General features: G+C 46.5%; 2 protein-coding genes across 2 annotated transcripts in view; one reads left to right on the forward strand and one right to left on the reverse strand.

The window, feature by feature from the left end:
* Positions 1–1,453: 1,453 nt before the first annotated feature.
* On the reverse strand, positions 1,454–8,475 carry wipi2 (WD repeat domain, phosphoinositide interacting 2). The gene is made up of 12 exons (XM_034678704.1): positions 8,250–8,475; positions 6,604–6,686; positions 5,980–6,149; positions 5,571–5,667; positions 5,206–5,303; positions 4,123–4,215; positions 3,939–4,009; positions 3,568–3,681; positions 3,322–3,486; positions 3,053–3,160; positions 2,864–2,961; positions 1,454–2,697 (listed from the first exon to the last, which is right to left on the reverse strand). Exons 1-12 carry the CDS (start codon positions 8,321–8,323, stop codon positions 2,585–2,587), a joined length of 1,284 nt encoding a protein of 427 aa, XP_034534595.1. The 5' UTR covers positions 8,324–8,475; the 3' UTR covers positions 1,454–2,584.
* A 5,323-nt stretch (positions 8,476–13,798) lies between these two features.
* Positions 13,799–15,000, forward strand: part of LOC117809032 (monocyte to macrophage differentiation factor 2-like) — a 15,043-nt gene continuing 13,841 nt past the window's right edge. Inside the window, exon 1 of the mRNA XM_034678705.1 lies at positions 13,799–14,046. Within this exon, the coding sequence (XP_034534596.1) occupies positions 13,949–14,046 (98 nt within the window). The 5' untranslated portion in view covers positions 13,799–13,948. The remainder of the gene's footprint in view (positions 14,047–15,000) is intronic.

Consider the following 15,000-nt stretch of genomic DNA (forward strand, 5'->3'; position numbering starts at 1 on the left):
CAGCTGAAGCTTGGAGCAGTAAGTGGCAGCTGAACTTGGAGCAGTTTAAGCTTGGAACAGTTGAAACTTGGAGCAGCTGAAGTTGGGAGGAGCTGAAGCTTGGAGCAGCTGAAGTTGGGAGGAGCTGAAGCTTGGAGCAGCTGAAGTTGGGAGGAGCTGAAGCTTGGAGCAGCTGAAGTTGGGAGGAGCTGAAGCTGGGAGCAGCTGATGTTGGGAGAAGTGGAAACTTGGAGAAGCTGAAGTTGGGAAGAGCTGAAGCTTGGAGCAGCTGAAGTTGGGAGGAGCTGAAGCTTGGAGAAGCTGAAGTTGGGAGCAGCTGAAGCTTGGAGCAGATTTGTTCAGGGCTGTTATTTATCTGCATTTGGTTTTACATCATTGAAAAAGGCTCATGTGCCTCTTTGTCAACTTCAGCTTCCTTGTAAATCATATAAACGTCTGAGCCAGTTGACGGTGGGTTAGGGTTCTTTGGGATGCTTTCTTCTGTGCTGGCTCTGTGCTTGGTGTCCACAGGAGTGCTGTGATGCTCCCGGGACATGAAGTTCAATCAGGGCGCCTGAGAAGAACCGGTCGTTTTTACTTAGGGGAGAAAGAACTGGAATGTTTTCTAAGTTCTGTATATTGCTTTCACTTTTTCTCCAGACCTCATCACTTTGTTCACTTTCCACTGTTACATAAATTCAGAATGTGTAGCAAAATACTTTTGAAATCTGTTCACTGATATCCTCTTCTTTGTGTTTTTCTATTTCCACAAAGGCTCACCTGCCTCACCTGTCAGTGTAAAGGAGGCAAAGTCAATCTGAGCCAGTATCTGAGGTGGCATGGAGGCGCATCTGCAAGGACGGGTAAAGTTAGGGAGAATACTTAGTCTGCTTGTGTTCATGCAGCCCACGGAGGCTTTACATAGGCTGTACGTGAATCAGCTGCGTCACAATGCTGCAAAATCTCATCTCAAGGCCGTTAACTCTTACAGAGCATAACACGCCCATGAGCCAAGGCCTGCAACAACCCCAAACGATATGAAAGTCTTGTAAACAAAGGCCTTTAACAGGAATCCCCCGGTTTCCTCTGACCACTAAAGTTCTGGTGAGTGAGACATTAGTCCTCATTTTAATGGAGCAGCTGAAAGTGACTCTGAAGTGCTTCTTCCTGGAACGCTCTGTATGCCAGAAAACAGCAACTGTGAAGAAGGCTTCTCTCTGGTTGTTCCAGCTGTGACGCTCACACAGCCTTAAAAATCAGCAGTTTCCCCAAAACTTCTGTGAAGTGCTTCTGGTCTGGTCTGTTGGTTTTGGCGCCCCCCTGTGGACCCCTTCTTCTCTCTCAGTCACTGGCTGAGTCTCTGTGTGTGTCAGTCTCTTCACTTCTGTGGCTCATATTGAAGCTTCAGTTTAGCTTCAGTCCTCACAGGAGCTCTGATGACTACAGGTGCAACAAGAAACAAAAGGCCCCTCTCTCATACATCAACATGGACTTTATTTTCAGATGAACGTTTCACATTTTGTACAAAATCATTAGAAAATGTCTGACACTCCAAAACCCCCACGGCTAATCCTTGTTTAGTGGCTTCAGACATCCAGGATTATTAAGGAGCATCCTGGGCCGGTCCATCAGCCGGAGCTGATCCACATCAATCCACGGTTCACTCCACGGCCTGACCCACACACACCATCGCTGAGAGTCAGTCACCTCCCTGATGTTTGGACTAACCAACACCACCATGCATGAGTTCTTACACACGACACATCATTGGTTATGTTTGATTACCAAGTTTTAAAAAGATCATTAATATCAGTGTTTAAAATCAACCAATGACTGCAGGCCGGGGGCGGGGCCGGGTTCACTGAGCCTCAGTTTGGAACAAGAGAGGGACAAATGGAGGCTAATTATGCAGTGTTTGCTAATGTACATGCCCAGCACACACACACACACACACACACGCACACACACACATACTTTAATCTGTGAACATGTCTGCCTCATGCCAAAGCTTCAAATGTAGGAGGGATAAAGTTAAGCCAGATGACCCAAAACACAGTGTGTGTTCGTGTTTGTGTGTGTGTGTGTGTGTTTGTGTGTGTGTGAGAGAGATGACAGGGTCAGAAAAGATACTAAACACCCTCAGTTAAGATCCAACAGCCGAAGAAGGTTTTATTGACGCAGAAAGATCCTCCTCTCAGAAACCCTGATGCGGGGCGGCGAGGCACTTACACATCACTTTCATTTTACACAGTGCTTGCGTCAGTGTGTGTGTGTGTCTTCAGGGGAGACACAGCTACATTTTTTTTTTTGATCAAATGTCCAACACACACACTCACAGATACTTGTTTTCACATTGAAGCATGTTTTTAGCGGTTGGCACATGTACATGCAAAGCGTCAGCTCGGCCTGCGAGGCGAAACTGAGGGAGGAGAGGGAGGAAAAGATGTGAACAGACAAACGCACAGAGAGACTCACAGACAGGCTCATGAACACACAGAGCGTTTAAAAACACGCCATCTCGGATCCTGTCCCCGCCCCCTCCTGTCACATGTTCATAGCAGCACCAGAGGAGCCCTCTGATTGGTGGGTACGGCCGTCCGTTAAGTCAGTCAGTTTCAAGGATGAGTGGCGGTTGCTCGTTCTCCTCATCTAAGCGCAAATCGTTAAGGTCGTCTTCTAGCCCCGCCCCTCCTACGGCGCCCTGTTCTTCGCAGTAACCTAGGTAAGAAGAGTCAAGAGATCAAACAGTGAAACAAACAACTTTTACAAAGTCAACGGTGATGAGAGGACAGATTCTTTCCTGTCCGACGTCACTGCAGCGTCATGGCAAACACTCGCTCCTGAGAGAGAGGAACAAACACGTCACAGGTGAGCGTCTCCTTACCTTTGGAGACCACAGCACTGTAGGTCTGAGCCACGAGTGGGCGATCATGTGACCCCTGCTCAAGGATCTCATTGGGTGCTTCGGCACTGCCGTCTAACCTGAGATCAACAACAGAGAGCGTCAGGCGGCAGCTGCACAGCATGCACACATCGGTCCCACTCATGATCAACCTGGATAGGTGTGTGTTACCTGTGCTGCTTCATGAGTGTGCACTCCCCTCCCTCCTGGGGATCCAGGTTGTACAGGTACAGGTAACCATCTGCTGCTGCCACCAGCAACCGGGGGATCTTCTGGATCCTGAAACCACAAAGATCACATCTGAAAATCTGTTCCTCTCAAAACCACACGCACACACTTTTCATAGTTACTTCCATATTTTACATCTAAATCAGGTCCCTGATTAAGTGTGAGTGTGTGTGTGTGTGTGTATGTGTGTGTGTGTATGTGTGTGTACTCACACAGCTAAGGCGCAGATGTTCTTGTGTCCACAGAACGGCAGGCGGACGGTGGCGAAGGCTCGTCCCTGCGTGAACATCTCGGTGACCTGTGAGGGCAGGTAGGTGGTGGAGGCCATCAGGACCTTCCCCAGGTACCCCCCCCACGTGGTGGGCTCCTCCGCTGGCCTGCACACCAACACAGATGTTAGAGGCCGGCGTGTCTCAGCGTCTTTCATGCCGACACACGAGGACACAAAAGGTACCTACACATATTTCTCCTTCTGAGTCTCTAACTTGAAGATGTGGACCGTCTCTGTGTTGCTGGAGGCCGACAGGTACAGTCCTTCCATACTGAACGCCAGTGAGCAGATGCTGACACACCTGGAGTCAGAAACACACAGAGGCAACAGAGAGTCATGGAGGTCCATTCAGGGCTCAGGGATCACGCCTCTGTATTCTGCCTCCTCCTGATGTGCTCTAAAGATACAGAGAACTAACTCCACGTCTCAGTTGTTCCTCTGAGCGCCTGATAAATATACATTCTGCTGTTTCACCCTGACCCCAAAGTCCTCACAGAAATAAAGCTGATTCTTCTTTAATGGCTAAAACTGTAGTCCATGAATCATCAGAGAACCTACCTCTTGACTCCTCTTCGAAACTCAAAGAGCTTCTGTCCCTCTGGGATGGAGAAGACACGAATGACTGTGCCCTGAGAGGAAGTGAGAGACACACATAGGAGAACGGCACTCAAGAGGGAACACATCAACAGAAACACCAAAAGACGCCACAGAGACCAAAGAACCATGCACAGAGCGTCTCTACCTTCTCTGAGGCCGTGGCCAGTTTGGTTCCGCTGGCATCGAACGCCAGAGCCGCTAACGGGCTGTCGTGTGCTGGAATCATGTTCGCCGCTCGCTGGGGAAACAAATGCAGATGAGTTAGAGACAAACCACATCACGAAGCTGCAGCTGATTCAATGAAACAGAGACAGGAGCCAATATTTACTTTTCATTTTTAGCTTCTGTATAAAACTTCCTGAACAGGACAACATCTGTACTGGTGTAAAAACATCTGTACTGGTGTACAAACATCTGTACTGGTGTAATAACAGAGAACATCTGTACCGGTGTACAAACATCTGTACTGGTGTAATAACATCTGTACCGGTGTACAAACATCTGTACTGGTGTAAAAACATCTGTACTGGTGTACAAACATCTGTACTGGTGTAAAAACAGAGAACATCTGTACTGGTGTAATAACAGAGAACATCTGTACCGGTGTAAAAACATCTGTACTGGTGTAATAACAGAGAACATCTGTACTGGTGTAAAAACAGCTGTACCGATGTAAAAACATCTGTACCGGTGTAAAAACATCTGTACTGGTGTAAAAACATCTGAAGGTTTAAAAGCAGAGAACAGCTGTACTGGTGTAAAAGCAGCTGTACTGGTGTAAAGGCACAGAACAGCTGTACTGGTGTAAAGGCACAGAACAGCTGTACTGGTGTAAAAGCAGAACATCTGTACTGGTGTAAAAACATCTGTGCTGGTGTAAAACATCTGTAGATTTAAAAGCAAAGAACATCTGTACTGGTGTAAAAGCAGAGAACAGCTGTACTGGTGTAAAAGCAGCTGTACTGGTGTAAAGGTATAGAACATCTGTACTGGTGTAAAGCAGAGAACATCTGTACTGGTGTAAAGGTAGAGAACAGCTGTACTGGTGTAAAGGTAGAGAACAGCTGTACTGGTGTAGAAGCATCTGTACTGGTGTAGAAGCAGCTGTACTGGTGTAAAAGCATCTGTACTGGTGTAGAAGCAGCTGTACTGGTGTAGAAGCAGCTGTACTGGTATCATAGACTTTGTGAAGGACTTTCTAAGAGAAAGGTCAGAGGGCTTTGATTACCAGGTTGACTGTGTCAAACACTTGAACCTCTCCTATCGTGGTGCTGCCAGGGTAGGCCAGATAACAGTTGTCGTTGCTGATAGAAAGGGCACACAGTCCTGAAACCACAGACACAAACAGAGTTTAATCAGAGTCTTCTGTTTGTCAGAGGACGATTAGAACTGACAGAAAGACTTCTTCAGTGCGAGACTGTGATAAGGACGAGCTCTGGGTGTTCAGAGCATGTATGAAACTACCTCACTGCCCTCACTCAGATTACTGTGACAGTTTCAGCCTCCAGAAAAATCACAAAACCCCTGAACTCTTCCCCGCTACGTTTTATTTACCTCCTCTTCTGTCACACACCTCACTGTGGGCAGACTCACCTGAAGGGTTGGGTGGAGTTTCTCTGATGGTGTGCAGCACTTTCATGTCACGGATGTTGTGTATGTACAGAGACTCCTCCAGGCAGACGATCAACCGCTGACAAAACACCAAAACACACCAGAGTCAGAGTGACAGCAGAGAGACACTGTCCTGAGTCTGACACACAGCTCTGAGTGGAGCTGCTTCATCACATACATATGTATTTATACATGTAGTCTCTCTGAAGTTGTTAGGAGAGGCTTTATATCAATGCCTGCTCTCATGGTGGATTCTAATATTAGTTATAAAACTCATTTGTACAGGAACAGGAATAAGAAAAGCGTCACACTGAGAAGCTTGACTCATCTGATTCTAAATGTGGACACACGTGAAGATGTGTGTGACGGGCAGCGCGAGGCTGTCAGATACCTGTCTGTTGAGTTTGACGGCCAGGATGGTGTTGGAGTACGAGTAGTTACAGATCTCGGTTCCCTTCTTGAAGTGACAGACTTTGAGCTTCCTCGGGGCCTTCAGGCTGACGATGGCAACCAGACTGCTGGAGAACAGACGCTCCACGATACACACATCCTCTGTGTCCGCTGCACACACACACAAACACACACACACAGAACACTTGTATTATTACTCTGAGTTTTTCAGGAGAGTTCCAAACTTCAGGTCAGTGGCTAATGTGTGACGGGTCTCCATCAGAGAGGAGCAGGAGGAGAAAAAGAAGAAGAAGAAGAAGAAGAAGCAGAAGAAGAAGAAGTAGAAGAAGAAGAAGAAGAAGTAGAAGAAGAAGAAGAACTTACGAGAAATGTGAAAACACACGAAGAGCTGAGAGAAAGACTTCCAACAAACTGAAGATAACAGACATGAACACCACAGGTGCTGCTTTAAATTTCAGCCTCTTTTACCAATGATGACAGAAGAACACTGATTTAATGTCTTCAGTCTTTAATGTGATGAATCACCAGAGATGTACCTGAGTGATGACACTGACCTCAGAGTGTCATCACATCAAAGTGTTCACATTAAAGAACAGTCACTTACTACATTCATAGATCTGCTCCAGTTTGTCCACCGACGACAGAGAGAAGAACTTATATCCTGATTTGGTGCCGACAGCTAAAGACCTGAGAACAAGAAACACACACTCAATGTTTACATCAGCAATACATCTCTCTCTGTCACACACACACATACACACATAGTATTCGTGACGTCAGCCATCTGTTTCTGAAGCGTGTTTTGAAGCCAATTGTCGGTGGCGGCCATATTGCTGCTGTAGAGCGAGTGTGAGGTAAAGAGGCGGGCTTTGAGCCTCCTAGCCAACAGCTACAGTGTTCCCGCCTGTTATCAAGTCAGCTGTGCCTCTCATAAGAAAACTCATAATCTCAATATATCTTTGAAATTGCCGCATTAGAAAAAAAATTAAACTCCTTCAGATGATAAAAAATAGCAAATTAACTTCTGCTGCAGAGGATGGCGTCATGCTAACCATGGAGGATAGCATCATGGTAGCCACGGAGGATAGCGTCATGCTAGCCACGGAGGATGGCGTTAGGCTAACCACGGAGGATGGCATGATGCTAGCCACGGAGGATGGCGTCATGCTAGCAACGGAGGATGGCGTGCTGCTAGCCACGGCGGATAGCGTGATGCTAGCCACAGAGGATGGCGCAATTATAGCCATGGAGGATGGCGTCATGTTAACCACGGAGGATAGTGTCATGCTAGCCACGGAGGATAGCATCATGCTAGCCACGGAGGATGGCTGAATGTTAGCCACGGAGGATTGCGTGATGCTAGCCACAGAGGTCAGCGTCATGCTAGCCGGGGAGGATGGCGTGATGCTAGCCAGGGAGGATAGCCTGATGTTAGCCACAGAAGACAGCACGATGCTAGCCAGGGAGGATAGCGTCATGATAGCCACTGAGGATAGCATGACGCTAGCCACGGAGGATAGCATAATGCTTGCCACGGAGGATAGCATGACGCTAGCCTTGGAGTGTAGCATCATGCTAGCCACGGAGGATAGCATGATTCTAGCCACGGAGTATAGCATGATTCTAGCCACGGAGGATACCATCATGCTAGCCACGGAGTATAGCATCATGCTAGCCACGGAGTATAGCATTATGCTAGCCACGGAGCATAGCATCATGCTAGCCACGGAGGATAGCATCATGCTATCCAAAGAGGATAGCATCATGCTAGCCACAGAGGATAGCATCATGCTAGCCACGGAGGATAGCATCATGCTAGCCACGGAGGATAGCATGTTGCTAGCCACATAGGATAGCATCATGCTAGCCACGGAGGATAGCATGTTGCTAGCCACATAGGATAGCATGTTGCTAGCCACATAGGATAGCATCATGCTAGCCACATAGGATAGCATCATGCTAGCCACATAGGATAGCATCATGCTAGCCACGGAGGATAGCATCATGCTAGCCACGGATGATAGCATGTTAAAGAGCTCGTTACGATGTTTGTGTCCTGATGACAGTTTCTGATGTTGAAATCAGATCCTTGTGATGTCACGGAGACACCTGTCACTCAGACAGGCCTCTGCTACGCTAGCTAGTACCGGGGCCCCGCTCCCCGGCCTCCCTCCCCGGCCTCGCGTAGCGAAGGCCCCCCCGCTCCCTGGCCTCCCTCCCCGGCCTCCTTCACCGCAGACTCGGCCTTACGTGTTGTCCTGGTTGAAGTTGGCGAAGAGGAGCTGGCTCCCGCCCGCATCCCCGCTGAGACTGGCCAGGTTCATGGGTTCGGTTCCATGGACCGGTACAGCTCCGGTGGAGGGTTCTGATGTGTTGGGGGGCAGACCTGCGGACTTGGTTCACGGAGCCATGTCTTTCTCCGGCCTGTAGGGATTGTTGTTGTTTTTCATAGGGCTGCTGTTCCCCCCCCACTGCGCATGCACCAAGGACGTAGCGTGTGATGCGTTTAAAGACCTGAGAAAATGTTGGACAGAGCAGAACGTTTTGATTTGAAATATATATAAATATAAATATATTTCAAACCTTTGAAAAATACACGCAAACAGACGAAAAGAATGAATCCATATTTACAATAAATGAAATCAAAATTAAAAACAGACTGTTACACCCTTTGATGACCTGTAAGGAGTTTCTAGCCCATTTTGGGGAGTAATGAAGCACCTCTAAATTGAATCCCAGCACCCCTAAAATTTGAGAGATTTTTTAAATTTTTTTTTTTTTACTTTATGTCCCTTTTTTTTTAACAAGTTAGAAAAGTTTCAAAACCATACAGTACTTGGTTTAAACGTAATATTTAAACAACAGAAATACAGCAGCTCCACCACGTTTTATATGTTATGCATTGCAAATGAAAGTCCAAAAAATAACTCCAATGTCAATTTTTGGTATATTGGTACTCACTATAGGGGGCTGGTTTACTCCAGAAACATACATACTGTTTATGTATATGTTGAGGAGCTGCTGGAGCGTAATGAGTTGTCTTTCCCCAGAATTTAGGGTTACCACATGTTTCTTTTATGATTCCAACCCATTTCTCTTCTGCTGTGGCTCAGCATTTAAATAACCTTTATCAGATTTGATGGTTTAGTCACAGACTTTCCCAAAAAGTTTTATACTTTTCTTTCACAAATGTGGGAATGTAATTGCATCAAAATGTACAAAACAGTGAAATGTGTCTTGCCAGCACCCCTAAACATCTGATGCTAGAATCCCACCTGTCACTAACTACCAATATTTTTTGTCATAGACAATATAAACCTGTCTAAATAAATACTATCTGTTATGTTAGTCACACTAAACATTAACCTGCCCAAACAAATACAATTTGTAATGATGGTTTTGATTTCAGTAAAATATCCAGCATGACTGTTGGTTGTATTTACTGTTTAATATTTTGCAGGAGAGAAACCACAAGCAAACAAGGCTTTCCTCCTGCAGACACTCAACTCTCCATAAAGTACTGCTGTCTGACTGCAACAGCGCCCCCCACAGGCAGCTCACGCAAGTAGCATTGGAAATGAATGGCTGACCAGACCGTTCCAAAGTTCCTCTCTCCTTCAAACTGCAGTTAAACATTAATTTCGTGTTTGTACAATGTTTTTCAAAGTGTCTCCTGTGGTACAAAACACCACGCAGCTCAAATACAAGCTCATGTTTACAAAGAGGGAATACATCTCAACCCTTAAAATCTGTTTTCAGGTCTCTGACATTCTCTTATTCATATTCTGGGCAAAAAAACTTTATTTTGATCCTGTTTGTGAACGTTTGGTGTCAATGCAAAAAATAAAAAAGTAAAAGAAAGTTTGTATTTTAAATTGCCAGCTAACACCATTTTCTTATCTGTTCAAATGCACATAATTCTGTTTTAAATTACTATTTGACTCATTAGAATCACATCTGTGAAATATTTACAGTATTAAAGGTGACATATTATGCTCTTTTTTTATCAAAATATATTAGTCTAAGAGGTCCCCAAAACATGTCTTTAAAGTTTATTGCTCATAAAAACACTTTGAAATCAGATTCTGGTCTGCCTGTAAACCCCTCTTTTTCAGCCCTGCTCAGAACAGGCTGTTTTCTGTGTCTGTGCCTTTAAATGAGAATGAGCTCTCTGACCACGCCCCCTCAGGAAGTGGATGTGGCCTCGGCTGTCCAGCACGTTGATCTAATGTTTACATGTTGGCTGCTCACAGACCCGCGTTACTTCAACCCTCTGAATCTGATCCTAGAATCTGATCCTGATGGAGAGGCGCCTGCAGCAGGACCTTTCTGAACCATTGGTCACAGATTTAGTGTTTCTTGTTGTTTTATTTGTCAGCATGTCGACGTGTGTCTTGGTACACAGCTACCAACATGTAGCTATGTGGCTATGCTAACTAGCGCTAGCACTTATCCATGATAAATAAAAATCATCCACTAGATCTTCAAATCTGCAGACGTGGGGAGTAAAACCGACCTTTGTGTTTATTAAGACAGCCTACAACTAGCATGCCTCCCTCCTAAGCTCCTTGTTAGCACACATGTGTGCAGGGAATGAAAAACGGAGGAGGGGTTGAGTTGTATTTTATACAGTCTATGGGCTGAACAAGCTCCGAGCTCTGACTTCCTGTTACAGACCGGATGGCGTTGTGACGTATGAAAAAAACTGAAAACTGAAGCGGCTGGTTTCAGCACACATTTACAGAAAGGTGGAGAAATCAGAACAGGGGCAGAATGGATTCTTTTACTTTTCAGGGGGTTTGTAGACAGGGACACATATTTCAGGTAGAGAACCATTAAAAAGTCCATTTTGCATGATATGTCACCTTTAAGTCAGATATGATGTATATTGCACTGCATGTCAAATAATAACATGCCTGCATCATAGTCTGTATAAAAAAAATGAATGTGACGCCACCCGTCTGTTCCTGAAGCCCTGTTTTGAAGCTGATTGTTGGCGGGTGCCATATTGGAAATGCTGAACTCAACCAAATCTCTGGGGAGCTAGTGTGACGTTAAGAGGCGGGCCTTTAGCCTCCTCGCTAACAGCTACAGTGTTCCTGCCTGTCAATCATGTCAGCCATGCCCTCATTTGAGACATTCATCAGGACCAAAACTTGTGTCATCTTGTTTTCTCGAGGGTCCCAAACAGACAATCACAAATAGAGAACAGTTCAATACAAGACTGTATATACAACAGAACACTACCACAGACAGCCGGACAGACAGCCAACTTAACAAACAACAACAACAATAACAAAAGGGTGCCGGTAAAACCTTAGAGTCACGCAGACGCTCTGCGTGATGTTGAGTAATGAATGTAGTGGCTGCAGAAGTGATGTCTGTAAAGGTGAGTGATCTGAGTGTGTAATTTAGGGTGTGAGTCATAGTTTCTATCAGTTTGTAGTTCAGGTGTAGGTCTGAACATGTCAGATACAAATTACCCTGACGACCTGAGAGCAAGACGGCACCGGGAAACCACTGACTGAGGCCGACGCTCATTACTTTGTCTCTGTTGGCACGAGTGACGCCAAAGAGGAGAAGGACCACAACAAGACACAGCTTCAGGCCCCATGAGGACGACAGACAGGCAGGCAGGCAGACAGGCAGACAGGCAGACAGACAGGCAGGCAGGCAGGCAGGCAGGCAGACAGACAGGCAGGCAGGCAGGCAGGCAGGCAGACAGGCAGGCAGGCAGGCAGACAGGCAGACAGACAGGCAGACAGACAGGCAGACAGACAGGCAGGCAGGCAGACAGACAGACAGACAGTCAGGCAGGCAGACAGACAGACAGGCAGACAGACAGGCAGACAGACAGGCAGGCAGGCAGACAGGCAGACAGACAGGCAGACAGACAGGCAGGCAGGCAGGCAGGCAGGCAGACAGGCAGGCAGACAGACAGGCAGACAGACAGGCAGGCAGGCAGGCAGGCAGGCAGGCAGACAGACAGACAGGCAGACAGGCAAGCAGACAGACAGGCAGACAGACGGGCAGGCAGACAGGCAGACAGGCAGACAGACGGGCAGGCAGACAGACAGGCAGGCAGGCAGACAGACAGGCAGAAATATGTGGTAATATCACGGTATTGTTTTACTTTAATGAAGAACTTTAAATAGTTTTAAAATATGAATTAGTTTAGAGGACTTGAGTTGAATGAGTTGTTAATGAATCTGTGACTAGTTTATCTGTTTCTATGAGTTTATTTCCACCAATGAAAAAGAGACTTTAGTCTCAGTGGGTCCTTCCTAAATAAAGGATTCCTGAACAAAAAAGAAAAATAGTTTTACAGTTTTGCCTCTGCAGACCTCTAGAGACCTCTTCAGACCTCTTCAGACATCTACAAACCTCTTCAGACCTCTTCAGACATCTACAAACCTCTTCAGACATCTACAAACCTCTACAAACCTCTGCAGACATCTACAAACCTCTTCAGACCTCTTCAGACCTTTACAGACCTCTACAGAGCTGAACAGACCTCTTCAGACCTCTACAAACCTCTACAGCCCTCTACAGACCTCTTCAGACCTCTAAAGACCTCCTAAGACCCCTACAAACCTCTGCAGACATCTACAAACCTCTACAAACCTCTGCAGACCTCTACAAACCTCTTCAGACCTCTTCAGGCCTCTTCAGACCTCTTCAGATCTCGACAAAACTCTTCAGACCTCTACAAACCTCTACAGCCCTCTACAGACCCCTTCAGACCTCTACAAACCCCAACAGACCTCTACAGACATCTACAGACCTCTACAAACCTCTTCAGACTTATACAGACCTCTTCAGACCTTTACAGACCTGTTCAGACCTCTACAGACCTCTTCAGACTTCTACAGACATCAACAGACCTCTTCAGACCTCTACAGACCCCTAAATACCTCTACAGACTTATACAGGTCTCTACAGACCTCTACAGACCCCTACAGAACTCTTCAGACCTCTACAAACCTCTACAGCCATCTGCAGACATTGACAGACTTCTACAGACCCCTACAGACCTCTTCAGACCTCTACAGACCCCTACAGAACTTTTCAGACCTCTACAGACCTCTAAAGACCTCTTCATACTTCTACGGACCTTTTCAGACCTCTACAGACCTCTACAGACATCTACAGACCTCTTCAGACCTTGTCAGAGCTGTACAGACCTCCACAGACCTCTACAGACATCTTCAGACCTCTACGGACCTCTACAGACATCTACAGACCTCTTCAGACCTCTTCAGACCTCTTCAGAGCTGTACAGACCTCTACAGATTTCTACAGACATCTACAGACCGCTTCAGACCTCTTCAGAGCTGTACACACCTCTACAAACCTATTCAGACCTCTACAGACCTCTACAGACCTCTACGGACGTCTACAGACCTCTGTGTTTTCACATCATCACCTCTGAGAGATCTCGTCTCATCAAATGTCCCAACACTGAGCTGCTGATATCATCACACAGGGAGAAGAGGGAGAGAGGGAGAGAGAGAGGGAGAGAGAGAGAGAGAGAGAGAGAGAGAGAGAGAGAGAGAGAGAAAGCGGAGGGGATGAGAAAGGGGAGAGAGAGAGACAGAGAGAGGGAGAGAGATAGAGAGAGAGGAGAGAGAGAGAGGAGAGAGAGAGAGAGGAGAGAGAGAGAGGAGAGAGAGAGAGGAGAGAGAGGAGAGAGAGGAGAGAGCGGAGGGGAGGAGAAAGAGGAGGATGGGAGGGGTTACAAACTCAGTCCCGCGGAACATCCTGTGAACACATCTGAGTCTGAGACCTGAACCCGGAGCGGTCTGTCCCCTCTCCGTGTCTCTGATGATGTCTCTGGTAGACTCTTTGGGGTAACTCTTCCAGGTGTTGGGTAGTTAAGTCTGCGGGTCGCGTTCCCCTGTCGGACGTATGTGTTCTTGTTTTGGACACGCGGCGCTGGGACGTCCGGAATGGAGACTCCGAAGGATCCGAAGGACCAACGCACGCGCTCAAAGCTGAACGGAGCAAACACGCACGAGATGGACTTCACGAGGACCAAACTCGGAAGGTGATCTGTTCTTTCTTTTCTTTCTTTCTTTTCTTTCTTTTCTTTCTTTTCTTTCTTTTCTTTCTGTTCCCCCTAAAGTTTTAAAACAAACAAATCCTGTTCATGCGCACTGACGAGCTGCACGACGACATGCACAGGGATGTTATGGATTAGTTTGTGTGTGTGTGTGTGTGTGTGTGAGTGTGTGTGTGTGTGTGTGTGAGAGTGTGTGTGAGTTTGTGTGTGAGTGTGTGTGTCTGTGAGAGTGTGTGTGAGTTTGTGTGTGAGTGTATGTGTGTGTGTGTGAGAGAGAGTGTATGTTTGTGTGTGTGTGTGTGTGAGAGAGTGTGTGTGTGAGTGTGTGTACTTAGTGTGTGTGAGTGTGTGAGAGAGAGAGAGAGTGTGTTTGTGTGTGTGTGTGATTGTAAGTGTATGTGTGAGAGAGAGTGTGTGTGTGTTTGTGAGTGTGTGTGTGTTAGAGTGGGTGTGTGTGTGTTTGTGTGTGTGTGTGTGTGTGTGTGTGTGAGAGAGAGTGAGTGTGTGTGTGTTTGTGAGTGTGTGTGTGTGTGTGAGAGAGAGTGTGGGTGTGTGTTTATGTGTGTGTGTGTATGTATATATGTGTGCTTGTGTTGGAGGGGTGTCTTTCTGTGTGTCTGTGTGTGTGTTTGTGTGTGTGTTGGAGGGTTGTGTGTGTGTGAGTGTGTGTGTGTGTGTGTCTTTGTGTGTGTTGGAGGGCTGTGTGTGTGTGTGTGTTTGTGTGTGTGTAGGAGCCATAGAGAGAGAGAGGTTTGGAGGGTGTTGATCTTATGTCAGGTAGAACTGTTAGAATAGGGGAGACCAGGATTACCCGTCACAGAGATTTAAACATCACTTTGATGACGTCATGTAATTAATGTAAAACAGTTTGTCATTGTTTTTTAAATGTAAGCACCATCTCATCTTTGCAATAAAATCTTGAAAAGTTAAATTTGAATA

Source organism: Notolabrus celidotus, unplaced genomic scaffold (assembly GCF_009762535.1).
Source record: "Notolabrus celidotus isolate fNotCel1 unplaced genomic scaffold, fNotCel1.pri scaffold_208_arrow_ctg1, whole genome shotgun sequence".
Lineage (NCBI taxonomy): Eukaryota > Metazoa > Chordata > Actinopteri > Labriformes > Labridae > Notolabrus > Notolabrus celidotus.

Excerpts from the sequence above, each read along its gene's own strand:
- wipi2 (XM_034678704.1), bottom strand. The coding sequence starts at position 8,323 with ATGAACCTGGCCAGTCTCAGCGGGGATGCGGGCGGGAGCCAGCTCCTC. Across the intron at positions 3,487-3,567 it reads ACTCAGAAGGAGAAATATGT|GCCAGCGGAGGAGCCCACCA; the intron begins GTAGGTACCTTT and ends GTTGGTGTGCAG. Across the intron at positions 2,698-2,863 it reads CAGTGCTGTGGTCTCCAAAG|GTTACTGCGAAGAACAGGGC; the intron begins GTAAGGAGACGC and ends CTTCTTACCTAG.